The sequence below is a fragment of the Nanorana parkeri genome, unplaced genomic scaffold, assembly GCF_000935625.1.
Source record: "Nanorana parkeri isolate BGI_ZX_2015 unplaced genomic scaffold, ASM93562v1 scaffold1214, whole genome shotgun sequence".
NCBI lineage: Eukaryota > Metazoa > Chordata > Amphibia > Anura > Dicroglossidae > Nanorana > Nanorana parkeri.
Window position 1 is genome coordinate 499485 of NW_017307482.1, and position 27907 is coordinate 527391.

Sequence of the window (27907 nt, forward strand, 5' to 3'; positions counted from 1 at the left end):
ATGTATAATTTATTGGTGTGCAAGACAAACAAAATAGTTACTTCCTACAAAAATAGATTGCATGGCAGCAAGATCACTGGAAAGCACAAGAACCCAATAAAAAGCACCCAACATCAGGGCAGTTAACACCACATTTAACAGTATAAAAACAGTAATCCTAAAATAATTCAATAAGATCAAAATACCTTAAAAAACATTATAAAAAAACAAACAGTTTGGCCATTTTCCATTTCTACACACAGACTGTACAGGATGGGGAATAAGGCAGTAAAATTTATAACTTATAAAATTATTTCCTGTAGAATCAGCTAAAATGAACATGTGCAGATTGGACATTATATGGCCGCAACGATTTCAAAGTCTGGAGAAAAAGTACTGGGTCTTCCATCTCCGATGACTTCAGATTAGTGTTTTCACAATGGAGGTGCAGTGTCAGTAGGCATCTCATTCTGCTTCACAGGAATAAAAAGAAACCGGATTAGAAATGGCAAAAGCATCCTAATCCTCTCACACATAAAATAGAACAGACTATAAAGGATTACTGGTAAAACACAGTCCACATACAGTATAGGCATTTCAACTGTGTACTCAGTGGTCTGCCTAGGGTGTCTCTAAACTATACTAGTCATTAGATTTAAGAGACAAAGCAAATCTAAACTCCCAACTAGTAGATTAAGTTCTAGTCACACTAGTGTCCTGTGGTAATGAATGCTACATGCGTTGAGGCACCATTCATTCTGAATTGTATCATAATGAACCTGCGTCACGCATCAAATGTTCAGTGTGCTTTGGTGCCCTGGCAAAATGCGCTCCTTTTGTCATTTATTTGTGTGGTGAAGCCAGGACCCTCCATTATCTTCTCCCAGATCTTTGGATGCAGTGTACTCATGGTTAACACTTCACTGCCCAGTCACTCAGAGATCGTAAAACATGGCCTGAGACTGACTGTGCAAAATAAAAAACAAAAAACAACAAAAAAAACTCCAAGATACATGCAGAGCTTCACATGGTCTCTTTAAAAATGTTGCATGTGTAAAAGAAAACCTGGGATCCTGTCTGAAATCCAGTGAGTGCCTAAGCTCAAAACACTGTCTTTGCTGCAATGAAATACAACAGTAACAGTCAGTCCTGCCTCCCAGAACAGCTTCCCCTCTTCTCATGACCATATAACAAGGGTAAGCCGTTTTGTAGTCCAGCGGGGGAGAACTTGGGGAGGAAGGACAACAATGCTTGGGATTTCAATGCAGCAAAGGCAGGTTAGGACCTAACTGGATTTCTGGCAGGATCACCAGGACAAAAGATAGGGAAATGTGCATTTTTTTAAAAACTCAAAACATATGCTATAAATGTGTTCCCACCTTTGAAACTATGGGACTGTGCATCTACCTGATGTGCCAGACTCCCTGTACATAATTTAATGAAGATCTAGATGAAAGAGAGCCTTGTGCCAGTACCACATATAACATTCTGAACACACTAATCAAGATACTTCACCTGCTCCATTACTGAGACGGCTTCCTACAGTGATGTGCCGGGAGTTTCTCTCACCAAAACTTCTGTACAACGAGAAACAACTAGTGTGAAGATCAGTAGAGCAAGTCACAAAAGGTCAAAGAAAAAAAAAAAATCAAAGAAACAGTGGGGAGACTATCAAAACTGGAGCAGACAGAATCTGGAGCAGTTCCCCATGGCTGCCGATCAGCTTTTCTCTCCAGTTTGTTCAGTTAAGCTTTGAAAAATGGTAGAGAGAAGCTGATTGGTTACTACGAGCAGCCACTTTAGATTCTGTCTGCTCCAGTTTTGATGAATTCCCCTCACTGTGTTCAGGAAGCTCCTATCCAGCACTTCCAGCTGCCACTGTCTGTACAGACTCTGCCTACTTACGTTCTTGAACCTTCTAGAGTACTCTGGATCTCCTTTAGCATCCCTGCAAAGAGAACAAAGTCAGTGTAGACACTTCTGGAACTACTTGGCTTGCATTATAAACATCTACTGCAAATCTTGCCGTCAGACAAATGGTTAGCAACAAGGGGTCACCCCTGGACCTCTCACAGCCAAGGTGCACCAGTGTATGTGATAATATAGTAATTGTGCACAGCCACAAAAGTAACAGACCACCCCAATGCAAACTCATCCAATCACAATATATTACATAGTCAGGTTTAAAAAAAAAAAAAAAAAAGAAGAAGGACAGGTCCATCGAGCCCATCAATATTCACCTACATGATCTCCTATTTGTAATAGTGGCCTCCCTGAGAACCTGCAGAGCTGCTGGGAAGGAAGCAAGGAAGGAAGGAAGTAGGTGGGGGGCGCTAGTATTTGCTTCTAGTGGTAAAATGCTGATGTTTCTCTTAGGGAACAAAAATACCCCACATTTAAGTGCATGGACAGCCAAAACCATTTCTTTGTTGTTGTTTTTTAAGTAGTGCAGAGGAGGATTAGAATTTGTTTTTGTTTTTTATTGCTGTGTGTCCCCGCTAGGTGGATTTACTTTCTCTATTTGTTCCAGTGACACAAGAGACAGAGTACAGTGGTAACTCAGTTCGCAAACAATTTGGTTCACAAACACAAAAGTTCAGCAAAATTTTGCTTCCGCTCACGAACTCTGCATCAGGTGACGAACACAACCGCAGCCATCTTCCCTGCTCTGACATGTTCGTGGCTTCCTCTAGTAGAGATCGCGGTCTGATCAAAGTTTGAATCGGTTTGCGACCAGAATCGTGGAACGAATTACGTTCGTGAACAGAGGTACCACTGTATTGGGAAAACGAAAATTTTGCAGCCGTCACCAGAAGAGGAGGTGAAGGGAAATCTTTCATTCTACATGCAACTAAATTTTGGTGCTCTTCTTTGAACACATGGCTGGGTATGTTGGGTAGTTTCTGGTGATTACATCCACTAAGAATCTGATGTAAAGTAGCCGTAATTGATTGCCACGTGTATGGACAGCCTAAAACGAGGAGCTTTTAACCACCATTTTAAATGAGAATGAGAATGAGAGAGAGAGACAGAGGGAGAGAGAGACAGAGGGAGAGAGAGAGAGAGAGGGAGAGAGGGAGAGAGGGAGAGAGGGAGAGAGGGAGAGAAGGGAGAGAGAGACACAGAGGGAGAGAGAGACACAGAGGGAGAGAGAGACACAGAGGGAGAGAGAGACACAGAGGGAGAGAGAGGGAGATATTAGAGGTATAAGTGAAGTGGGACTAAATGTAACTGGGAAAATGAGAAAGAGAGACAATAAAACCTATAATGAGAAAGACTGGCCGGGTGTTTTGGGAAGATTCTTTAAAAATATAGCCCCAAGCTGAAAAATGGACAGTAGAAACAGAGAACTAATGAGAAACTTCGAGCAATGTTCAAAAAACGAACATGGCCCTTAAAATCAAGGTAAAAAGATTACATTTCCTGGATGGGTAGTAAAAATTGATTAAATAAACTTCAAGTAGGGACCTTAGGGCCAAATACAAAGAAGGCTTAAAGGAGGGCAAAGCACTACAGGAATTGCAGCACCTTGGAACAAGCAACCAATTCTGCCAGACTTTAAAGTGACACTAAACTCAGAGTTAAATCTTATAAATTCATTCAAGGACCTTAACTATAAACAAAAATGTACCTTAGTGTGTGTATCCTTCAGCTGTAGTTTCTCAAATCATCTGTGAATTCATGCTGACACTGTCCTCCCTTCTGGAGGGTGGCTACTTGTGTTCCCCATGGTCCCTGTGTGTGTAGTAAAGTAGACACCGCTCCAAGCTCACCCCCCGGATGGACTACAATCTCAGGTTTAGTTTAGTCATTTGTATTGAGCTTGTAGTCCATCACTGGAGTGAGCTTGGAGTGATGACTACTTTTAAAACACACAACACACAGGGTACTGAATGTATTTTTAAGGTTTAACTCCTGATTTTAGTGTCACTTTAATGATTAGCGATTGCCATAGAAAGCCTTCCCACAACAGTAAGGTCAGCTAGTGTAGAGCCTACATAAGGAAGAGCTCTAACCATCAGACCTCAAGCAGACCTAGACATCCTGCAATTGATACACGGGTCCTGGACACCTACAGTTCTGTCATGCGGTATAAAGAAGATACTTACTCTCATCATTCAGCAATGCATGTTCCATCAGTGGTCCTCTGGCCCTGTGTGCTGACAAAGAGAAAATGGATTTACTTCCTGAGCTTAACATAGGAGCATACAAATACAGAAAGAGTGCACACTAAAGAAAATAAGAGTTCAGTTTATTAATACTATTTTCATACACTTTACAAAATGAAATGTATCTACTGTATTACATAGCTTTTATAGCAGACATATCACATGTCAGCAATACATCTAGATTATGAAACAGTGAACATTTCTCTTAAAGTGACACTCAGGAGTTAAATCTTAAAAATACATTCAAGTACCTTAACTATTAATAAATATGCATCTTATTTGTGTATCACTCGGCTGTAGATCCTCAAATCATCTCTGAATTGGTGCAGACACTGAAGGGTGGCTTAGGGTTAGCCACCGCTCCAAGCTCACTCCCGTGATGGACTACAATCTTAATACAAAATTAGTAAACTGAACATGAAATTGTAGTCCATCACAGGTGCGAGCTTGGAGTGGTGACTAACACACACACACACTCCCTCTCCAGAAGGACGGACAGTGTCACCAGCAATTCAGATATGATTTCAATATCTACAGCCGAGTGATACACAAATAATGTGCAAAGCAGGGATAAATGTAGAAAACAAATTACCGCCCGCTGCATGTTCCGGGCGTGGGGAGACTCTAAACCTGTGCCTCCCCGAGGCCGGGCCTCTGTGGCCTTGTCGGGAATCTGGCCCTGCCCACACTCCTCTCCCGTACATACTGCCCCCTATCATACCCTCCTCTCGCCCCTCCTGCATATGCCGCCTGCTGTCATACCCTCTGTACTCCTCTCCTGCACATACTGCCCCCTGCCATACCCTCCTCACCTGCATATGCCGCCTGCTGTCATACCCTCTGTACTCCTCTCCTGCACCTACTGCCCCCTGTCATACCTTCCTCACTCCTCTCCTGTACATCCTACCCTGTCATACACTGCTCTTTAGCATTGTTCATCACATCCCCACCATTTCCTGTTCTGGAATGGGCACACTTTGCTTATAAGTATAAAAAGCTTACGGTTTTTGAGGCAGGTAAAAAAAAAGATTCAACTCTTTCAAAAGACAGAACCCTACATGTACACTGAGTCCAGGACTGTCTAGGATTTATTTCATGCCATTTTTTTCCCCCTCTCTGTGGAGACACTGTTGACACTGTCTAGGTCCATTTAATATGGGAAATGCAATAAAGCTGGTTGTAGGCAGAAGACATTTGAACTGCTGTGTGGACTCTCGCTTCCCCAATACAAAAAACCCCATTTGAAGCGGCCTACCCCAAGAAACAAGGCTGGTATAGTGTGCACACAGACAAACTGCATTCACTAGTGAAACAGAAGTGTATCAGTAATCTAAATGTAAATAAAAAATAAAAAAAACTGTAGTCCCTACACACTGTAGTTTTCTTACCATCTGCATCTCCATCTCCCCTTCCAGATACCCTGTAGAAACAAATGAACACTTGCTTATTATACCAACATTTGATTTCCTTATATGATTAAATCATCAGCTCAGCATCTGCTTAATCGCTCACCTGGATTTTTCATTTTGTTTGTCTGTACTGCTGCCTCTTTGAAGCCTTCCATTACACGGGGGCTCTGGAGGGTCTACCCTGCAGCGAGGAGCAATGAGCCAGCATGTAGACAGGGAAAACCGCTCCATTTCAGATGGAGATATAAGATAAAAACCTGAAAATGAAAAGATATGCGATTGTTAAGAAAAAACAAACAATGAGCCAGGTATAGCTGCAGAGCAAAAATATAGAAAAATAAAATAAAATCACTCCATTACTATAAAATGACAAAATACAGTATAAGAGGGAAGGGATTTCCTAAGCAATTATCTTTCTAAAAGGCATTTACAGGCCAAATTCTGTCAAAGCTTGTCACCCTGTCGCATGAACTTCAAAAAGGAAACTAGGAGTGGGTGTTCCAACACATTACAGAAAATCTGTGACACTTTTGTCACCATTAGGAAACCCCCCCTGAGAACAACATGCAGTCATTGCTGAAACGTATGCAGCCACTTCCTGTCTAAAAGGATGCTGCAGCAGCACTAACATTTAACAAAGGACAAAAAAAAGGTGAAAACAAGTATTTCCCAAAAGGAAACAAAAAATATTACATTAGGCCTGATTCACACGTAGGCGACAAGTGTTTTCGTGCACAGAAACACAAATTTTTACAAGGATAAAAACACACGTGCATTAAGTTGTGCGTTTTTATGAACAGATTGTAAGCAGTCCATAAACCCATCGCATTCCTGACCGTCTCCTGCTTGATGAGTGCAGCGGTGACCACCAAGTGGCGCCATATCAGAACACATAGGACACCGGCACTCAAAAATCACTAAAGAACACGTCCTTCATTGTTGCTTTTGCATATTATCACATAGCGACAATGTTTCGGGGTCATGTGGGATCCCCTTCATCAGGCAAAACTATGTGAAGCAAAACCACTTATGAGCAGATTGTGACAGTAATGTGAAATGAAAATGCAGAGAAATGTGCAAAAAAATTTTCAGCGCATGTTTCTTAGTGTTTCCTATTGACTTAATGGGGACAACACGAGCTGTAATCTGCCAAAAAGAACCTCATGTACTTTTTCCAGTGACCGGCGTTTTGCTTATTGCGAAAAAATGCTCAATTGTGCACAGGGGCCATAAAAATAAATGGGATTTTTTTGTTTTGTGCAGCATTAGGACGCGCTTATTCAGCTGCGACAATATGCTTAGTGTGAACCAGGCCTTGGGCTCTACATCTACTTTGACTGCATCATTCCTTTTACAGCTTAAAAAGTTTTACATTCAGTTTAACTCTTTAACCAGTTGACATCCGCAGTGTTAAACCCCCTTCCCATCCAGGCCATTTTTCAGTATTCAGCGCTGCGGTACTTTGACTGACATTTATTCCGTCATGCAGCGCTGTACTGAAATGAATTTTATACCCTTTTTTGGGGACAGATAGAGCTTTCTTTTGTTGGTATTTATTTTTTTACTATATTAAGGAAAAATTACCGAAATTTTAAAAAAACCAAACAGTTTCCCCTATATTATATGATAAAACATTACCCCCCAATTTTTTGGTAAAATATAAAAGATGGGGTCACGTCGGGTAAAAAGACACATAAATAAGCTTCCAGATACTCAGTTTGCAAAGCACGCTGGGGACCAATAGGAACGTCAAGAATTGCCCGGGCACTTGCTGACTCCTTATGCAGGCTGAAAGTCACAACTGTCCTGCCTTTGCTGGCAACAGGGATGCCCTCATCTGAACCTATTCAGCTGTTATATGAACTCCTGATTTTCAGTTTCTTCACAACATAGGAAAAAAAAATCAGCTTTGGAAACTGTATGCTCTCTCCCCACCATCTGGCGATAACTGATACATAGCGAATACTGATAAATATTTCCTATTACCAGCCTAAAGATTGTACAATGGGGTATTTGGACTCCTTAAAATACTTTTCTTGAAGTCTAATGAGAGACACAGGAATTCATATACAGCTGGGTTATACTTCCATCTACAGGAGGATAGGAAACTGGCAAACAAAATTTGTAAGCCATCCCCAAGATAACCCCCTCCTCAATACATCATGCCTAACTTTGTAGCAAGCAGTAGCAACAGAATGAACATAAACACAGGGGTGGGACCCGTGTCCCTTAATGGACTCCAAGAAAAGGTATAAGAGATGGTGAGCACAAAAATTCTATTTGCTCTCTAGTCCATTGAGAGACACAGGCTTTTAGAAGCAGTCAGGAAGTACCAAAGCAGTCCAAATGAGGGGTTGGCAACACAGCAATAACCTCTAAAAAGCTAAAAGAAACTATAGGTCTGTCTACCAAAAGCCTCCTGTAGGACCAATGTTCAGATCTGAACACACTACCAGAAAGGGCACATGTCACAACGAAATCTGCCTAAAGATCAAGGCCTAGACAGAAGGTCATCACCACAAAGGAAATTACTCCATGTGAAAGAATAGGAGGGGAAGTTCGACCCTAGCGCCAGACCGGTGAGAAGCAAATTAATCCTCTCTGGCAAATCAGAGGTGTCGCCGAGGCCTTACAGAAGAATCCTGATGAACCTGCATATTCCCGATCACCAACTATGGGTCTAAGCTCCTGATCCCCCACATCTAGCAAAGCACTTAGTGCCATCAAGGGAGAGACAGGAATCTTAATAGTACAGTAAAGAGCATTTGCCTGATTAAGGGAAGAACAAGGGAAGGCCTCCGTAGGACCTTCCTCAAAAGACTACGGATTAGCCAAAAGGAGCCAACACAGGATGGTAGGCAGAACCCACTAGCTCAAACTAGGATTTAAAGGAGAGATTACAGCTGCCGGTTAGTAGAATGCTGAAAGATAAGCGCACCTTCTACCGGTCTACCCATTTTCCTGTTAAGGTGGGTCCATGTTAGAACCACCTTGGGCACAGAACACCATTTAACTAATTCCTTCTCAAAGGGGAACAGTTCCAACACACTCTCAGATGTAGCCCAGGCCACTGCAGGGTACTTCCAGTCTGCATAGAGGAATACCTCAAACATCGGCTGTAGTGGAAAATCAGTAAATAGCAGTAAACTGCAGAGGTAGACTGTTGGGATTCTTAATCTGAGTCAGAGACAGAGAAACAAGTGGCCCAGCCAGTGCTAAGGCCCTAGGAAGGTCAGAGACAGGCTGTGCAGAATATGGTGCTCGAGCAAAGAGCGAGCCTCTGTGGCCACAAGGAATTTTGGTGAATCTGTCATAGTCCTTAGTTGCCATGGAGGCCCCTGACGACTGGGAAGGGAACTCTGTCTCATCCAGTATAGCTTAAGGAAACTTCAATAATGCAGTCCATATAACTAAAGAGTCACCGAAATCTCGGATTACAAGTGTTGGTTCCCTCAGAGGATATTGCAGAAATGCACCTGGAACAGTATGGAAAGTATAGGCTGGGGTCACCCGTAGCAGTGAGACTGTCCCCTTTGTGTCTGTGTGTAGACATGTTGCACCCATATAGCAGTATTCAACTAGGCCCAAAGTGTGAGGCAAAGCCTCAAATAATCACAAGCCCAGGCAGGTGGTGTTAATGTGGGTCAGACACCCGGAGGTGAAGAGATAACGTTAGTAGGGCAGTAGAGACAGATAAGAGTTTTTGGGTTTTTGTTTTGGTTTTTTTAAGTCAGGCAAAGGAAATGTCGATGTAGATAGCTCCTGCTACACAGAAACCAGCCAAGCGATGTTGTGAGTGACCTTGACTGATGATGGAAGAAGATGGAAGAAGATGGAAGAATCCAAAAGGACACAAAAAAGGTAAAGCTTGGTTAGAATTTTCTCAGCGAAGCTAAAGAAAAGAGGTCTATCCTCCAAGGACAAGGGGTGAGAAAAACACACTATACTTCCCCTTCATGTACTACAGATGTTAGACATCTATGATGAACAATTTTTTTTTACATCGTAGCTTTAAGGCCTTGTTCACACCAAATGCAGAGCAGATCCGGTCAGGTTTCTGCACACACACGCTAGTCTTTAAGATGCGTTTTTGACGCGTTTATGGCTAAAAAAAAAATGTATTAATTTTTTTAGTTCAACATGGGCTTTCAGTGCGTTTCAGGCATTTGCATGCGTTTTTGATGCCTTAGCAGATCCAGAGCAGGTAAAATAGGGCCTGCTGCAGTTTTTTTTACCTGCAATGGACCTGCTCTGGATCTGCACGCTGCGATGTGAACTGGAGCAAAGAATACCATTGCAATACATTGGAAGCAGTTTTGATCCGGTCTGCAACTGATCTGCTCTGGATCTGCTCCGCGCTTGATGTGACCTAGCCCTAAGAGTGACAAAACAACATATACAAAGCTCTACAAAATACAATTACAGAGAAGTTGGGTGAAACTTAGCACTCACCCTGTCCAAACTTTGTAAATACACAGGATGCAATGCCGCTGACATCTTCCTTCCGGATACAGTCATACCGCACTTGAGATTTGAGGTGGGGCAGCGATATTACCTGGATATCTCCTAGATTAGTGAGGACAGTCATATGATTCTCATTGTGATCTTCCGACCGACAGCTGCCAAAATTGCACACTGCTGCCTTGCGCACCCGGCAGCCTTCTGTCGCTGTCAGTTTCAGCTTCAGTTTGCTGCTAACTTTGGGCAAGGTAAACACCTGTAAAAGGTATGTGTGAAAACTAGAATTACACAAAGCACCATAATAAACCTAATAGAGTCAAAGCAAAGCGAGAAATTTATATGGAACAAGCACTGCTAAAATAATTAAAATCGATTTGCTTATCGAACACATTTATTTTTTCTTTGAGGACTTGCAGTTTCATCTGAATGTGAAAAAAAAGCATTAAAGATAAAACATTGTATATTTATATTAAAAAGAAAAAAAAATGGACGGCCATAGTTTCAACTAACTCCCCAGGCCTGCCATTTATGCTATACCTTCTCATACTTCCTGCAGGCAACCCAGACCAGGGAAAATTCCCTACTGTAGATTGCACACTGCTCCCCCAAGCCTGCAAGAGTACACGGTGCTGTGTTTATAGGGCTTATCCTCCATAGGCCTGCAGGTAGATGGCTTTTCCATATGGGCGTATGGAACAAAGCCTGTGAAGGTTGTGTACTGCTGAGACCTGCTGGTTCAAAGGAGGACTGAAACACTATACAGCACAGCAGAGGACAAAGACACTGGACCAGGATGGGTGAAACTACAGCTATCCTTGAGACTCAGTTACATAAGTGTAGGTTTAGTGTAATGTACTTTATACAGCACACAAAATTGCTTCAGTGTTAATTTTGAGCCATCATTTTTACCATTATATTTTGTTATGCAGTTAAACAAATGTAAAATGAATAAGCCAACACATATAGCATAGCAATAGAAAGGGTGGTGTTCACATATATTACAGAGGGGTCTCAAGCAGAGAATGCAGTTTAACCACCTTTGTAAAGGTTCAAACATATTTCAATTCCAGTTCACCAAAAATCTTTTTTTTAGCACGATCTGTTGCATTTACAGCATGCAGATGATATTAATGTCAGTGGTATTTTGGATGTAGATTCACAAATCACAGGGATCATTTCTCCTAAAATACTGCAATTATTGATGTCATGTGATCCTTTGTTTAATGTAATATTAATATTCAAGGATGTTAAGGAGCCCAGCTTAGACTTTGCACTGGGGAAGCTGCAAGTGGATGGAGAGGAAAAAGTAGTAAATTTGCAATGCTGGAGCAAAGGAAAAACAGTTACACCTGGCCTCCAAGTAAAGGGCTAAAAACAACTAGTAAAATTTATACAAGTGAGGCATTTCACCTTTTGGAAAAAGAAAAAAAAAAATTGTCCATCCAGTCCTCAGATTTACACTACCCAACTAGACTGTGCAGTACAGGTGGTGACCTCAATTTTCTCTAATGCAGTTAAGAAAGCCAGCTTGGTCACCCTCTTGCTCCCAACCTGTGACTGGTTATCAAAAAAGCAGAAGCAGGTTGATGAGCTCATCCCTCCGCTCTCTCAAAATGTCAGCATGTTCCTTGTTCCATGCTATTTGTATGCAGCTCACTGTCTTGGTTCCTCATGATGCCCCTTTCTGCCCCATAATGAGCTTTGTTGCTAGTAGGGATGCACAGATACCAGTTTTTCGGTATCAAGTACAAATAACGATATATTTATTTTTGATACCCGCAGATACCGAATACCAATACCGGAAGACCCATTTAAAGGAAGCTACGCGGCATGTAACGACTCACTGACTCGCTTCCCGATTGGCCGGGAAGCCTTTTCCATGCTCCCTCATCACCAGGTGACGAGGAAGCATGAAACCGGCTTTCTGGCCAATAGGGAAGCCGGGGGGGGGGGAAACGACTCGCCGCCTGGCATCCTGATACCGGTATCTGGGATCAGTAGAAGTTCCGGTATAGGGATAAGCACCGGGAGCATTTGGGAGAGTAAGAGTACTTGCCCAAATACTCAGTATTGGCACCGATACTAGTCTCAGTATCAATACATCCCTAGATGCTAGCAAGACAAGTTAAGGTCCTTACACTGGCTGCACTGAAATATGCGTTTATAAATGTTTAAGGACTACACAACTGCATTCATTATGTTTTCAATATCTTTCTGAAGTTTACCTTCAAATTAAGAATAGGAAAATGAGAATGTTGCAGAGTTTTCTACCATCTCTTACATAAATCAGAACAAATGCTGGAGACACTTTATAACAATACTTCACATACTAGAGATAAAATAGGAGCATGTCTTACTGGGGCACCACCGACACGACATGAAACAAGAATTGGAACTCTCACCTTGAGCTGTTCCTCAGATACAACCAGCAATTGATGGCTTCCCTGCATGTCCGGGCTTTTTGAGAGATCATGAGCAGCTTCAAGAGGTTCCGGTAGGGGAACACTGTGACCATCCAGAATTAGGATGCCCACCACGGGTGCTCTGTGCATAAGCTGGATTTCCTTGGCTGAGAAAAAAAAATATTAAAGAAAAAACAAAGTTTCAGTTCAGGACACATTGCACAACGTGAGGGCAGGTTTGGCAGTCCTTTACATCTGTGTGATGAAAACAAGTACACAAACCGAATCATAGAAGCGATCTGGCACCAGCTGAGTTGCTAGAATCGCTTCTGCTTTAAGGCCCCATTCACACTGAGCGATTTATCGCACGGTAATTCCCGCCATATCGCTCGCCAATGCATTGCAATAGGGCTCTGTCTGTCACTGTCGCGGGTCGTACGTCGCTACAGCAGGACCCTTTTTGGAGCGGATTTTGCAGCGAATCTAGCTTGCTCAATGAAAGCATTTGCGCGATATCGCGCAAAATGCAAATCGTGCGACAAACGCGCGATTTGCGAATCGCTCAATGTGAATGGGGCCTAAAGCTGGCCGCTGGCTCTACAAAGCTAAAAGCCGCCAGGAGTCTGTTTAACCCCTTGAGGATTCATGACTGGATTTAATGAAGGGGTTAAGCAGTCCTATAAAACTGAACAGTTCTTATAGGCTGTTAATTAGGGATGCACAGATACCAGTTTATCGGTATCTAGTACCCATAATTTTTTTTACGGTACTCGCCGATAATGGATACAGATACCGGAAGTCCCATTAAGGAAGACGAGCGGCGTGTAATGACTCGCCGTCCGGCTTCCCGCTTAGCCAGGAAGCAGTCTCCAAGCTCCCTCGTCACCAGGTGACGAGGAAGCATGGAGCCGGCTTTCTGGCCAATCAGGATGCCAGGGGGCGGGTAATGACTCGCCGCCTGGCTCCCCGATTTGCGAGCTTCACATCCAATCAGGAAGCTGACCAGCGAGTCATTACATGCTGCCACATGGATCTAAACTGCTCAGGTGTGAACAAGCCCTCAGAGTGCACAGTAACTCCTATGAGAACCTAATGCAAGACATATTGATTAAACCACACTTACCCTGAGCTGCAGATACTGCCTCCTCCATTCGTCGCTCAACTGGAGGCACACGTAAAGAAAATGCATAAACTGTACCACCGTTTGTACCAGCCCATAAAGAAGGACAAGACCGAGAACCTGGAAAAGTAAAGTCACAAAATGTTAGCTACAGCCTAAATAAATTACCATTTGCAATAAAGTTAAATTTGTTTTGAAGCTCATGTCAAACTTAACTATGAACTTTCCCTTTTTGCTCCCTTTGTTGAATATACTATTAACAGAGGTTTTATTTTTTTATGGTTTAGAAGTGCAATACCTATTTAGAATGTTAGGAATTCAGAGCCGTCATGTGTCTTGTGCACAATTATTGTGTTTTCTCAAGAAGCCTAATCAACCCACCCAGTTATCTTGTGAAGATGAGGAGAGGGCAAGGGATTCGGTAGCTTACCTGAAGACAATTGGGGAGGGCTGACAACTTTTTTTTTCAAAGCTAAAGTAGGACCCAAGTGCATTTTTGGCAGTTCAAAGGGTATTTTCTGCACTTGGAGGGTTTTAAAGGGATTAAACATGGATAATGTGCATGCCTTGCAGAAAAATTAGAGAAATATATATACATATACATATATATATATACATACATACATCCCATTCAGGAAGCCAGGTGGCGTGTAATGACTCGCCACCTGGCTTCCTTATTAGCCGGGAAGCGTGTAAAGCCTTCCTCCGGTACCAAGCCGGAGCAGTCTGGCCAATCAGGAAGGCGGGAGCTTCCTGATTGGCGAGAGATCATGGAGCCTCTTCCTGGCCAAATCAGGAAACCGGGCAGCGTGCATCGGGCTAGGCATTGGAGCATTTGGGCAAGGTGTGTGTGTCTCTATATATAGATATATCTATCTATATCGATCGATCTATCTATCTAACAATATCATGGCAAGTTCACCTCCTGTGTATACCTATCATGGTTGGTGGGTCTTGAAGTGAAAAGGCAAAATACACCAGCCATACTGCCAAAGATTACAACTTTTACCATACATTCTTCTATATACAGTCTCACTTATTAGAGGACAGGAGGGTTTATTCACATGTTAAGAGTACACAGACGATAAAGGTAACCAGGACAGAATTCATTCTGTTGTATTAATAAAAAACCATTGACAGATTACTGTTGCTTCCTATAACATACGTTGACACCTGGACTTCTTGCAGCATGGAGCCTGCAGCACTCCCGCTCTCTCTATTGCCTAAAGAGGAACACTTGTGAGATTCACGCACTCTTATTTAGACAAAATCTGTTCTTTCACACACGGTGAGACAGTGGGATTGTACAAGCACAGACACCCTATTTCTTTGGCTAGCAATAGTGTAGTTGTCCTTAAAACTTGCAGCAGCTTTCTAATGACAGTATAAAGTAAGCATAAATGTCAAATGGAAATATTAAACACATGAAGCCACAGGCTTCTTAACCAGCAGTGACAATGCTGATAGCCGCTCACCTTGCAACATCTTCTCGTCCCACTGTAGTCCAAGCAGGCAGAGACGACATAAGGGTGACAACACTGCTCTGAAATCAGGAGCAATGCAGCAGCATTGTCACCCCATCACTGGAAGCTGCATGAGGTAGACTAAGCTAGCAGGTTTAACGGGAATTTGTGAGACTTTGCAGTGGGACCAAAAGCAGATGCAATTGCAATTACGTGCCACAGCACTTAATGGGAGGCACTAGTTCTACTTTAAGTGGAAAAAATCTGCTCCGTTTTCCAAATGATTTATACAAACTTTTGTCATAACAAAAAGCATTAATTCCCTTTGCTGTGATCATTTAAACACGCCCATGGTGCAGCCAACAGCCTTCAGAAATCACATGATTGGCTGAATAGGGTCTACACAAGTTCCAGAGGTGTCACATGACCTCAAATTGAACAACAGTTTCTGGGAGGGCCCTAGAGTGTTATAAAGTATATGTCTAAACAAAACAGAATCAGAAAGACCAAGCTGTCTCACATTCCGTACCTCTGCCGGTATGGGTGTGCTATCTGTACCCCATACTGCAATCTAGCGCAGCCCTGTGCCATGGATTTTGAATTTCGCTTGAAAACTGGGTGCGTTCATTGGTCAGTGTGGTTACCTGACCACGCTGAGCAATGAGAAGCACTTCTTAGCACAGTCAAATACGGTTTTGGTTAAAATGATTTTTTTGTATCACGACAAGTAGATTGCCACGAGGGACAAGAAGATTGGGCCCCCACTTTTGTCTACTGACAAGTAGTTTAAGAAAATGTCCACAGCCCTGGTATTTCTGTGTAATGAAAATCCAAACAAGATTTCATTATTTTTCAACATTATGAATGTCAAAAAAATGAGAATTATAACTTACCAAATTCATGTATATTACATTACACAATGTACATTATGTTTCATGAAACACTTAAATGTTTACAAAAAAAACATAACTTACTGTCACGGAGAAAAGTATCTGCAAAATATAGAATGCGAACAAATCCAGTGAAGGAATCCTCCGCTGATCGAGCTTCAATTCTACGTTGTACAGGGGCCAATTCCATCTCATGCAACGCCTCCTGTTCAAACCGGGCATTTGCTTCCTGCACCTGACACCAGACAGAAGAGTGTCACACTTTTATAGAAACTGCTGATCAATATCCAGCAAAGATTCACTTTCAAAAATACAGAGTAATTTCTCACTTTGGTAGCAGTTCCTTCCCTTCGTTTATTGACTTGACTTCTTCTTATACGCCTAAAGGACTGGCGCAGGGACTTTTTCAGCGACTTCACTCGGGACAGAGGACCTTCTAGTGCTAGCTGGTCACTGGCATGCAGTGTACACCTGTAAAGTTCAGTGTGAAGCTTAGAGCAATATCATACCACAAAAGGTTAACATCTTAAAGTGCATGTCTTGCAAAAACCTTGTTTTAGTTTTGGATAAAGTTGGGAATGGTTAGAGCCCCTGATGGGTTTTTTGTTGTTGTCTTGTTACCCCTCCAATTGGGGAACTTCCCCTCACTTTCTGCCCTGGAAGTACAACTGGAATTGAAAGCAAATCTCACCTAAATGTGAGGTCAAATCCTCTCTTGGAAGTCTCTAGTAAGTTGTAGTAATTGGTGTCTTCATTGGAAGATTCCCTCTCACCTCCTGTTCCAGTAACAACAATTTTAGATCTTCCATCACTTTCTGTTCTAGTGACAAAGGGCACTAGAACAAAAAGTGGTGACACCTGACAGGCTCTAACCGTTCCCTTCTAAATCAGATCAAAGGAAAAGTTCTGTCTTGACACTAAACTCCGGAGTTAAGTCTTAAAAATGCATTCAAATAACATAATGATTAACAAAAACGTAGAATATTTGTATATCACTCGGCTGTAGACCCTCAAATCATCTCTGAATTGGTGCTGACCCTGTCCTTCCTTCTGGAGGGTGGCTACTTTTGTTCCCCATGGTTCCTGTGTGTGTTGTAGTCACCTCTCCAAGTTCACTCCCATGACAGACTACAATCCAAATACAAATTAGTAAACTAAACATGACATTGTAGCCCATCACAGGAGCGATCTTGGAGCAGTGGCTATGTCACAACACACACAGGGACCACAGGGAACAAAAGTAGCCCCCCTCCAGAAGGACAGTGTCAGCACCAATTCAGAGATGATTTGAGGACCTACAGCTGACTAATACACAAATAAGATACATTTTCGTTAATAGTTAATGTACTTGAATGTATTTTTAAGATATAATTTCTGAGTTTAGTGTCACTGAGCAAACCCTCTTTAAAATTCACGAAAATCTTCAGGACAAGTCAGCATGACAAAAACCACATTATTTAGCAGAAGTTTTTTTCGCCATGAATAAATATAAGAAAAATCCTTCTATAACATTGATCAATGTATGGTTAAAACTTCTCTCAATGCCCCATCCTTCCAACCATTTGTCCTAGCAAGTTTTACATGACCTTCAGAATACTTACAGAATTACTAAAGTTGAAAAGTAGTTTTACTCACAATTGTTCAAAGGAGTAAAGCAAACTCAGAATGTGACCATAACTATTCATAATTAATTTGGGCAGTTTCCAAGTCAAAATTTCAAGGGATCCAGACTTTACAAATCGAATAAATTAGAGAAGGCTCAGGTAGGAAAAGGGACACAACGTGGTTGTTTTACTGAAGTAGAGCATGTTCACTTTGCAAAGTCAACTTTCACTTCTTGAATGAGGTGTAGCTAAGTGAAAATCCACTTTGCAAAGAATGGCATACAATCATGCTCATGCTACATGATTGGGTGGATGAAGTCAGTAAAAATTCACCTCATTCAATACTTCTTGCCAAGTCAACAAACTCTACCCCCCTCCCCCCCACTTTACTAAAGTCAACCCTAATGCCTGCTATAGCCACATTATATAGGTGTGGAAATATAGAAAGATCTCACAATCCTTCTGTCTTCAGTTACCAATGCAACCTAAAATGGCCAGTACAGACCTCCTTCCCAATATGCTTTATACCATTTTAGACTTTAGGGGTTTATTTTAAATGTAAGGGTTGGTCTGAAAAATAAATATTATTTATTATTATTAATAAGGGCAAAAGAAAACTGGGCCAAAGGACCAGCTGCTACCCTCAGTACTTACTTCACCATCACTTGACGTCGCTGCTGGAAATCGTACACTCCTAATCCGTGACTGGTACCAAAGGCCAGCAGCCTCCATTCAGAATGTAGTGTTAGAGATGTAACAGCAGCTGGTGGCTGGCACTGTACCAGTGAGAAGGGCTGAAATCCAGGAGGGAAGCGCACTGGGTCCTCTCGAGCATGAAGGCGCTCATGCCCTTTCCAGCGATAGCCTTCTTGTTCTTGTAACAAGTCCACCACTGTCTGCTCCACCACTTGCTGTGCAGCCTCATCATTTAGCTCCAGAACGAGAACCTGTAGTGTGAGGAGGCCAAAACCAGCCAAGAGATTATGACAAGTAAATAAGAGGTGGAAATCAAGATAAGAGCACAGCTACTTTGCAGTTTGTGTTCCTGTTGGGGAGACCCCACTTCCTATTTCGTGACTGTAATAGGAAGTGAGGTGAAAACTTCAACAGGAACAAGAGCGGCAGTTAAAACATGACAGTATGTTTTACCCCTTTCCACGTCCAACAAAACAAATGTTTTAGCTGGAGAGGAGGAGCAGAAATTGATAGGATGTTTGCTATACTTGGAACACTGAAACCAAGTCTCATGGCAAATTGTGGAAGAGATGGGACCTAGTGATGGCCTGCACCCACAGCTGATACAAGCAGCCAAGGACCCTCGAGCAGTGCCACTTTGACTCTAATGTCTTAGCTTAAGTTGCACTTTAAATTTCCATAACAAAACCAAAATGTGAAAACCTCTCCTCAGAATCTGATTCTCTTTAATTTTTAGTAGTTAGATAACTACATATTTATAATCTAATGTTCTGGTAATTAAAATCGCTTATTAATCTCTGACCTGTCCAGCAGTTCCTGCAACTGATAAGTAGCCACTGAATTTACACAGGTAAATTTTCTGTATTCCCAGACGAGGATCATCGCTGTATGGGTCAAAAGAGCCAACCTGAGAAGGACCAAAAAAAGAGAAACAATTAGAAGGATTATCACTGAGCCCACGTATCAGAGGAAAATGTGGGTTAAGAGAAACAGAAAAGTAAATGAAAAGCTAGGCACTTACTTTCCTTAATGGGGGCCACTCATCCTCCCCATGGGAATTCAGGTTGTCGTTGGGGTCAGAGTCAGTCTGAAAAACTCCAACTGTGCTCATCTTGTACAATAGCTGGAGGCAAACACCAGATGCATCCCAGAAACGCACAGTACCATCTTCATGTCTAAGCAGAGAAAAAATGGCAGATTGAAAAAGCTAAAAATTCAATATGTTCCTATAGACATAGCATAGCTTAAAACGAAAAAAACATGTTCTTGTCTTTTAGATAGATCTTTGTGTAGCAGGTCTTTGGGCAGACTGTAAGTTTCTCTCAACAATTTCAAATTGACCGGAAACTCTACTGCCCTCATGGCTAGACTAGGGACACTCTGAGTTTCCTCTCATTAACATACAATGCTTATAGTTTTTTGCTCCATGTTAGAACAAATACGTGTTCAAATCTAGTTTACAACTGATCACAAAATCTGCCAACACAGGATAGTCAGTGTTAATTATGGCAAATAGGTATGCACCAATAAAGTTTTTTCGGTATCGAGTAGCAATATTTTTTCCGGTACTCGCCGATACCAGAAGTCCCAATCAGGAAGACTAGCGGTGAGCCATTACATGCTGCCCAGCTTTCTGATTGGCCGGGAAGCAGGCTCCCTAGTGACAAGGGAGCATGAAGCCGGCTTCCCAATCAATCAGGAAGCTGGGCAGCGTGTAATGACACTCCGCCCTGCTTAATGATAGCGGAAGTTCCAGTATCAGAATCATCTGGAGTATTTGAGCGAGTACTCGCCCAAATACTCTTATCAGCACCAATACTAGCATCGGTATCGGTGCATCCTAATGGCCAAAATAACTCCCCCACCTCTTTTCACTCCACAGGAAAATTCAGCTTAGAGAAAAAAACAATTCCTTCAGGAAAGAGCAAGTAATATGTAACCAGCATTTTTTGTTTTGGGTAATAGGTGTTACTCCAGTTTGGCAGCAAAAGTAGACATACATTAAAAATCAAAATGCTCCTCTTGAGCGGGAAAGCACAATACTGCCAATGATAAAAGAGACCCTTTTATAAACTCTAAGCACAGAAAAAAAATATGTTGATGATGTTTTTCCTTTCCATAAAGTTTTTCATGTACTTACAATGTGCCTTTGAACTTTTGTCTCTTCTTGAAGTGTCCGATTACCCTCTGTGTTGGATTAATTCCTCCACCCTTCCCCTCACCTCCCTACATGACACCTTTTTATGTAGCTGCAGGAGGAGGAATGGGAAATACTATAAAGTGCCACTTGAGCGACAGCTCTGAGAACTTTGGGGATGCAGACTTCACATGGTAGCGCCTAGCAGCAGTCTCAGGGCTTTTAGATGTTTACACAAGGCAGTCTTTTATAGGTAAAGAACACGCAGAAAATGTTTTTATATGCACATATATCAGAATCAATTAAACTCTAAATGCGCCAAAGCCACCCCTGCAATAGGGAGCCAATAGCATACAATAAGGTGTAGACTTTGCATCCTCCAGCCAAAGAACAACCACCATGTCACGTTCGACAGACAGTGCCACTTGAGGAACCCGAAGCTTGAAATGATTAGGATTGTGCTGCAACCGCATACCCCGTGGTTATGGCATGGTACATCAATAGAAAATCCCATTGGGGGAAAATAACAAAAAAACACAACGACATTCAGGAGGTGGTACTATCGTCTCCATCCTCTGAAAAGCATCATCAATATTCTAATGTTTAATAAAACAGGCACCAGAATAACTATTTTATAATCTGGTTATAAGCGATATGAAATTATAAGATGTGTACATGCAACGCATACTCACCCTGTTAGCAGCAAATCCCTTTGAGGTGGAGCTGGGGTCAAATACACACCTCCATCGATTGGCCATGGCTGCAGTGAAAGGATAGAATTAATTTTTCCTGTAACTTAAATACAACTTAAAGAAGATTTACAGTCTACCCTAAAAAATTGCTTTGTTCTAGGTCAGACCACATGACCCACATGTCACATGTTCCCTGACCAAACAGACAGAGACATCCGATCATCAGGGCATATTGAACCTTGCAACCTATGCCACAACACTGGATACCAGACACGGCTCCAGATGTGATTAGAGAAGCAGAGACCTTTTACAAAACATTTCGCCTCTATTACACATGCAACTTGTGTGGGTTTAAAGGAACCCTATCATGATATAGAAAAGCTGAACTCTCCTGAAAATTCTAGTTACTTGCCACTCTGATTCAATCATTTTTGATGCCCTTACCCACAAGAAATAAGCAACTCAAAGGTTTCTGAATTCAGAAGCATTATATCCAGAAACAAACAGGCAAATAGCATTTTGAAAAGAAGCAAAAGCAGCCCCTTGTTTTGACAGATTCTATTTCATACACCAAAGTAATTGAGAGAAATGTAAGAGTTCAGCAGGTTAAAATTCAGCAGAACAATTTATAATAGTCTCCTATTAGTAAACTGTAAGAATGATCATTAAATGTAAAACAGTGTACTTGGTCACCAGCTAATACTGTGATCACTTTACATAAACGGGTGTAAAAAATGCAAGTAGAATAATCCTTACCACGGTAGAGTAATGAGTGTTCTGTTTCCTGCCTGCACTGATTATCCTTTCCCATAGTTTCAGTGGAATAGAAGAGATATGATAGGAACAGGTAATCGCTGAGCAGTGTAGTGACACAAGGTAAGGGCACTGTATTACTGGCCAGCCAGCTGTCTGTAGATCAATGGCCACCAGCTCCTCCTCTGCAAGTACCAGGAGGGCACGAGGATCATCATATTCTACAAAAGAATATAAGTTATTACATCACTAGGCACCATTGCATTAAGCCAGAACATTTCTTTACTTCCAGTAAGAGGACAAAAATTTAACCGTGAGGATTGTGAAGAATTACTCAGACAAAAGCAGAAATTATATACAAATATGGATGGCCTTATGTCTACAAAATCAACTCAAAAAGTACTCTCAGATAAAATTGTCATCAAGTGACTTTTGAAAAGTATTATTGCAGAAGATCATTTGCAGGAACTTTGTTCTCCGATATCAGGACATTCCAGCTTAGTACTGTCAAACCGGCAAAAGGCAAGCATGAGACATTAGTATGGTCTCTGATACAACAGAAAATGCAAGGGAAAGTTTGGTCTGTAGTAATAAGTTACATTCAGGGAATGGATATTACAGGTCACACAGTACGTTTAGGAAAGACCAAAAATTATAAATGCTCCCACTTGCCTGTAGCAAACAGATCTGTGCAAGTTTAGTGTCAACCAAATTAAAGTAGTATTAAACCTTTCTCCGTTTTTGGCGTTATCACATTCATGTCTATGTAGCAAACTTATACTCTAAAGTGTTTTCTAAAAATACTTCCCCAGTCACTATTTGATATCCAAAGGCCACTACCCCCAAACTTACAGTCCGGTGGGTGTACACTGTAAATCTCACATGAATGCCCATGGTTGGACTGCAAGTCCCATCTTCCTTTGCACCATTAACACAAGGCGCATGTGTGTGCGAGTAGTGGTCTCTCCATACACAGCTGCCAGTCAATTCCTGCAGGAGGAGTTTGTGATTGAGCAACTCATGGGGTTCTGAGCTGAGTGGGAGGGTGCAGAAAAGTGTTGGCATCTCAAGCCACTATGCCATGTGGGAATGCACTTGTAAGGGTGGCTCAAAGGGACCCTGCAATGGAACAGAGCCACCCTAAAAACGGAAGAGTTGACTAGGGAGATTTAGATTGTAAACTGCATAAAATCACAGGAGGAAAACATAACAAAAACAGCAAACATACCAAGTATAGATATATACTGTTATTTAAATGGAGGGTTTAAGAACACTATAATCTCCAATTCCCTTATCCTAATATAGTAAACCAGAAAACCACCAGCTGCTTTTCAACAATCTTCCCTTCTAGTTATAGCAATTTTCATAAAGTCTTTCAGACAGTAAATTACAGGCCTTAATGAGTAGGAGATTAACCTTCATTACAGTGCATCAGCTTGGATCAATACCTTGAAATGTACTTCGTTCGAAGTATAATTCTTGCAACATTTCCTACCTCTAGGGAGCAACTATTTTCGAAGAATGGCGGAATGTCCGTCTAGCCAATTTCCAGGCAGCCGTAAATTAATAAAGGATTGCAATTAATTTACATCTGTATTTAAGAACCTGTCTTTTCATTCACTACCTGTAAATACGCTACACAGACTGCTACTAATTTAATCTCGGCTGTGTCCATTACTACATTCCTTATTTCTTGCCTTCTCACCTCTCCTGCAGCAGGGGTTCTTTTTAATGGGAGAACTCAAAGTGAGAAAAGTGATTTAGCAAGCTGGAACACTGTTTTCAAAGCTTTCTGCTCTGGTCATTTCAGAATTCATTGGGTTTGTTTTAATGTTACGGGCGTTTTGTTAAATGCCTTTGTAGCTTTTAGGGTATTCATTACTAAGAACTTCCAGACACCCACTGTGGGCACTCTTCTCAATATCTGCAAGCTTTAGTAAAGCCAAGAGAAAAAAAAAATACTAGGTGTAGGTTCTTTTAGTAGTAGACATTTCCAACTAGTGCTGGGTCTCTATACTGCTTCACCTAACAATCCTGCCCCTTGGCTTGCACGCAACCTACTTCCACATACACGTGTCTATATTGTCATTCTTGGTCAGGGTGTTCTCAGTCGCTATTTCGAACTTGGATATAAAACCAAGTGGTGACCGACTCCAAACAAGTCCATGACCCAATTTGGGTCCCTACCCATAGTTTAAGAAGGGCTGCGTTTCAGGATGCGACAAAGATTACATAATTTTAGACAATCTAGCACAAAGCCGTACATCAAAAGCATCAAATCGGTACTATGATTGCTAATTAGAACAAATGGGAGAGCTCCAAGAGGACAGGGTTATGGTATTGAAAGTGAAGTTACCAACTGTTTTCAGGTTGTACATATTCTGCCCTCTATGGCAATCCTGTCAGGACACTTCTGCAAACAGTTCCAGGGTTTACTCACCAGCTGAAGGGTCTGGGTTGGTAATTACTATATGGTCAATTATCCTAGAAGTGAAGTCAAATGCCACTTGCTGACTGCCATTAACAACTGAGATGCTATGTCGGTCCCCATAGCTTGCCATTGGCATACCTCCTTGGAACACAATATATGGTGACCTGAGCAAACAAAATATACATTAAATCACAGCTTACATGAATGGAACTTTCATGCTTTTACTCAAAAGGATATGCACATAAGAACTAGTAAATTCAAAGCTTACGTCCTACGTGCCGTGAGCCAGGTTATTTTACCGATTGCCTTGCAGCGAAAGGGACCTGTGAAAAAAATATACAGAATATGTTCAATCCACATCTCCTGTTTAAGAATTGGGATTACATAGAGCTGTAATCAAGGATTTACCATATGGCACTTTACTCTCCATAGGAGACTGTTGGATGCTCTCCCCAGTAGCATCCCACTGATTGTACGCTCCATCATTATGACAACTTATTATTTGCTGTGCATCCCGGCACCAGAAGACATTTTCCAGTTGCTAAAAAGCAAACGAGAAAAACGGTATGAAAATAAGTTCAACCAGTTACAAGGTAAAGATTACAAACAGAAAACCAAGTAATAAGATGGTACCTGTGGAAGCATTTTTACAGTGCTAGACAATAAATCTCACTTAAAGCCCAAACTTCAGCCAAAACTTTATTTTAATTCTTGGACAGCAGGTTAAGGATAGAAGTGCTGTCAGGTTTCTACTGCAGTCTGTGACCTAAGTCGATCATTTTCCTTTCTCTCAGAACAGGAAGTGTTCCTTTTTTCTAAGGTTCATTGATGGTTCATTGATGGACACAGTGTGCTTAATACTGACAGTTGGGTTATACCGCCATCTGCATAAGACACTACGTACTAAACAAAAGCTCAGGAAAAAGAAAGGATGGATGACATTACCAAGAATATAGTAAATTACACAGAGCGTTGGGAGTGGTGTCCCTTAACCTCTTGCCGTCCGCCGCAGTAAAAAAACGGACGGACGGCACTGCTGCAATTTGTTTCTGCTCGCGAGCACGCACGGGCAGAAAAGACCCGACCATTGCACACACCAGTTACCGGGTGTTTCACATATAGGCGATCAGCGGGTCCATAGCCCGCCGATCGCCTATATGTGCTCGACTGGATGGGAAGGGGGTTTAACACCGCGGATGTCAACTGGTTAATGGACACCAAAAAAAGGATTTTATGGCAAGTACATAAATCCAATTTTTAATTCCCCCCCTTTCCCTGGATGGTCTCAACCACACTCATCCAGTATGTCAAATCTTATAGTACTCCAGAGAATGGCCAAATCTGCCTCAGGGGCCTCTCCCCATTTCAGAGGGCTGAAGTTGGGATTTCAGGACATATCTAGATATAGATCATTTCCATCAGTATAGGATTGTCTTTATAACATTTATTAAAAAAATCTCTGTCCAACACTGCACATTCTGCATTGTTTCCCAGCCATTTAATGTAAGCATTTGCACCAGCCCCTTAAAAATTACTGTATGTAATAAACAAAGTCCCTATTGTGTCCCACTTATTCCTTTACCTGTGTGCCCAGGAAATGCCGCACAATTAATCCAGTTGACGTATCCCATGCTATCATAAGGCCACGACTGTAGCCAACCAGAAGCTTATCAGGGTTCCTAGGGTGCTCCTGTAAGGCTTCCACTGACTCAAATGGACGTCTATTAGCATAATCATTTGGCAGACTGAGGCAAGAGAAGGATGAGAATTAGTCTTTATGTTGTCCGGACAAACTAAACCCATCAGCATGAGTTTCTCTGAACAATGCAAGAAAATATTTCCAGAACAGTAGAACTTACTCTTTCAATGCCGTATCGTGCTCAATTGTCTTTTCTTCTACTACTTGCAGGTTTGGTAAAGTGATGGCCAAAACACTGCCTCCCTCTGTACCAACATATAGTCTTTCACCAGAAGAGTGTGCTAGCAGCACTTTAATTTGTGTTATACTAGGAGGTGATCTGTGAAGAGAAAGAATATAGATCAAGCAACATTTTAGGGAAACTTCAGACAACAGTACAAATAAAGGTGTGTTTTGCCACAAGGATAATACTTCAGACCTGATGTATGTATGTATGTGTATGTGTATGTGTATGTGTATGTGTATGTGTATATATATATATATATATACATACATACATACATATATACATACACACTATATAGAAGACTGAACTGATTCAAAAAGTACAGGCTTTCAAGCAACACTAAATGTAAATTTAGTTTAAAGCAGCTATACTGTGAATAAAAAGAGGTTTTACTACCCACCCTGGAGGTCCACGAAGGGTAAACTTCTTCTCCTCGTGCAGCTCAGACACTCCATCATGCTGCTTGAAGGACCACAAGTGCAGGCTGTTGTCATCTAGTAATGTGACAATTTGGCACTAGAGAATTGTGAAAAGAAGCCGGTCAGCTTTCACAAATCCCAACACAAACAGAAATTAAACATGACAAAACGCTGTTGTAATATTTATGTTGCACAAATTATACTGTTGAATAGCTATGAATGTGAAACTATATTTTTTTTTCCAAGGCTGCAATTCATTCATATACGGCTGGTTATTCCATAAAAGCACAAACATAAGAAAAATAATCAGCACATCAACTATCAACAGGCTTTTCAAGTGATTCATGCCATTCATCTTGCCATCTCTAACTGTGCCTGTTGCCTAGTGGCTGTTGTAAGCTCTTTATTGCACCGTTGCACATGTCACAGCTCTTTAACAATCTTTAGATCAGACAGTACAAACACAAAATGACAATTCCAGCCAACTGGGAAAGAAGAGAAGAGATGAGGTCATTGTATCCAACCAAAATGCACACAGGCTGATGATCAGACTTTTAAAGGGCAAGTCAACTTTAGCAGAGTTTTCACAGCTGCTATCCAGGGATTGCTTGAGAGCTGTAACATGAGAAATGGAGCTAACGAGCTTTCAACAATTACTATACTGTGGGATATTATTGTTAGGCCATCCTAAGCATCTTGTCTTGACTTGTAATGCAACTGTAATGTCCTCCTTATATTGTAAAGCACTGCGTAAACTGTTGGTGCTATATAAATCCTGAATAATAATAATAAATAATATAGCACTGCTAGGCTGCATTCACACTAGCCTCCTGCGTTTGGGAGAAATCTGGGAAGTATAATCAAACTTATTGCTTCCCAAATCAAGTTCTCCTGCATTTAAAATATAAATATAGGTACCTGATCCTAGGTCCTGCCTAACTGCTAGACTGATCCCTGCAGCTTCTTCTCTTCTCCCCCGGGCTCAGGTGGTCTAAGGACTCGTGACATCATCATGCCCATTTACTTGCACTGGATGTAGTATGCCAAGGGACATTCAACAGCCAGAACTGAGAGGGAGAGAGGTAAGCGTTCAACGCTGTGGGACCAGGGAGCAGGCGAGTATCTTTTTTTTTTAGACCTAGACCATTTAGACCCCTAGACCAAAACAAGCAGTTAGCCCCGATGTTTAATATGCCCAGAGTTTTTTTTTTTTTAAATGAAGGTAAATGTACAATATGATTTAAAATAATGACATGCATTTATATGCATGTAGAACTTACTTGGTTGGGAACAAAGCTGATCTTGATCACTGCATTATTCTCATCATGCAAGCCCATGAACTCAACTCCAGGACAAC

The 27907-nt window shown here is 41.6% G+C and overlaps 1 protein-coding gene across 2 annotated transcripts; it reads right to left on the reverse strand.

The window, feature by feature from the left end:
- Window positions 1–27907, reverse strand: LOC108797026 (lethal(2) giant larvae protein homolog 2-like). 2 transcript variants are annotated; one of them, XM_018568591.1, is made up of 23 exons: window positions 27831–27907; window positions 26532–26647; window positions 26066–26224; window positions 25789–25951; window positions 24615–24747; window positions 24475–24529; window positions 24216–24370; window positions 21779–21996; window positions 21023–21090; window positions 19215–19368; window positions 18996–19100; window positions 18152–18444; window positions 16223–16364; window positions 15978–16128; window positions 13544–13660; window positions 12421–12587; window positions 10010–10274; window positions 5661–5814; window positions 5537–5568; window positions 4089–4139; window positions 1885–1927; window positions 1495–1556; window positions 1–452 (listed from the first exon to the last, which is right to left on the reverse strand). In XM_018568591.1, exons 1-23 carry the CDS (start codon window positions 27885–27887, stop codon window positions 445–447), a joined length of 2868 nt encoding a protein of 955 aa, XP_018424093.1. In that variant the 5' UTR covers window positions 27888–27907; the 3' UTR covers window positions 1–444. The 2 variants fall into 2 exon arrangements, with proteins under 2 accessions (XP_018424093.1, XP_018424092.1); XM_018568590.1 differs by having other exon boundaries at window positions 1–449; window positions 18996–19119; window positions 19213–19368.

Coding starts and splice junctions, on each gene's coding strand:
- LOC108797026 (XM_018568590.1), bottom strand. CDS start 27,887: ATGGGCTTGCATGATGAGAATAATGCAGTGATCAAGATCAGCTTTGTT. Junction 16,365..18,151: donor CGACGTCAAGTGATGGTGAA/GTAAGTACTGAG, acceptor TGAACTTTACAG/GTGTACACTGCATGCCAGTG. Junction 10,275..12,420: donor TATCTGAGGAACAGCTCAAG/GTGAGAGTTCCA, acceptor TACCTTTTACAG/GTGTTTACCTTGCCCAAAGT.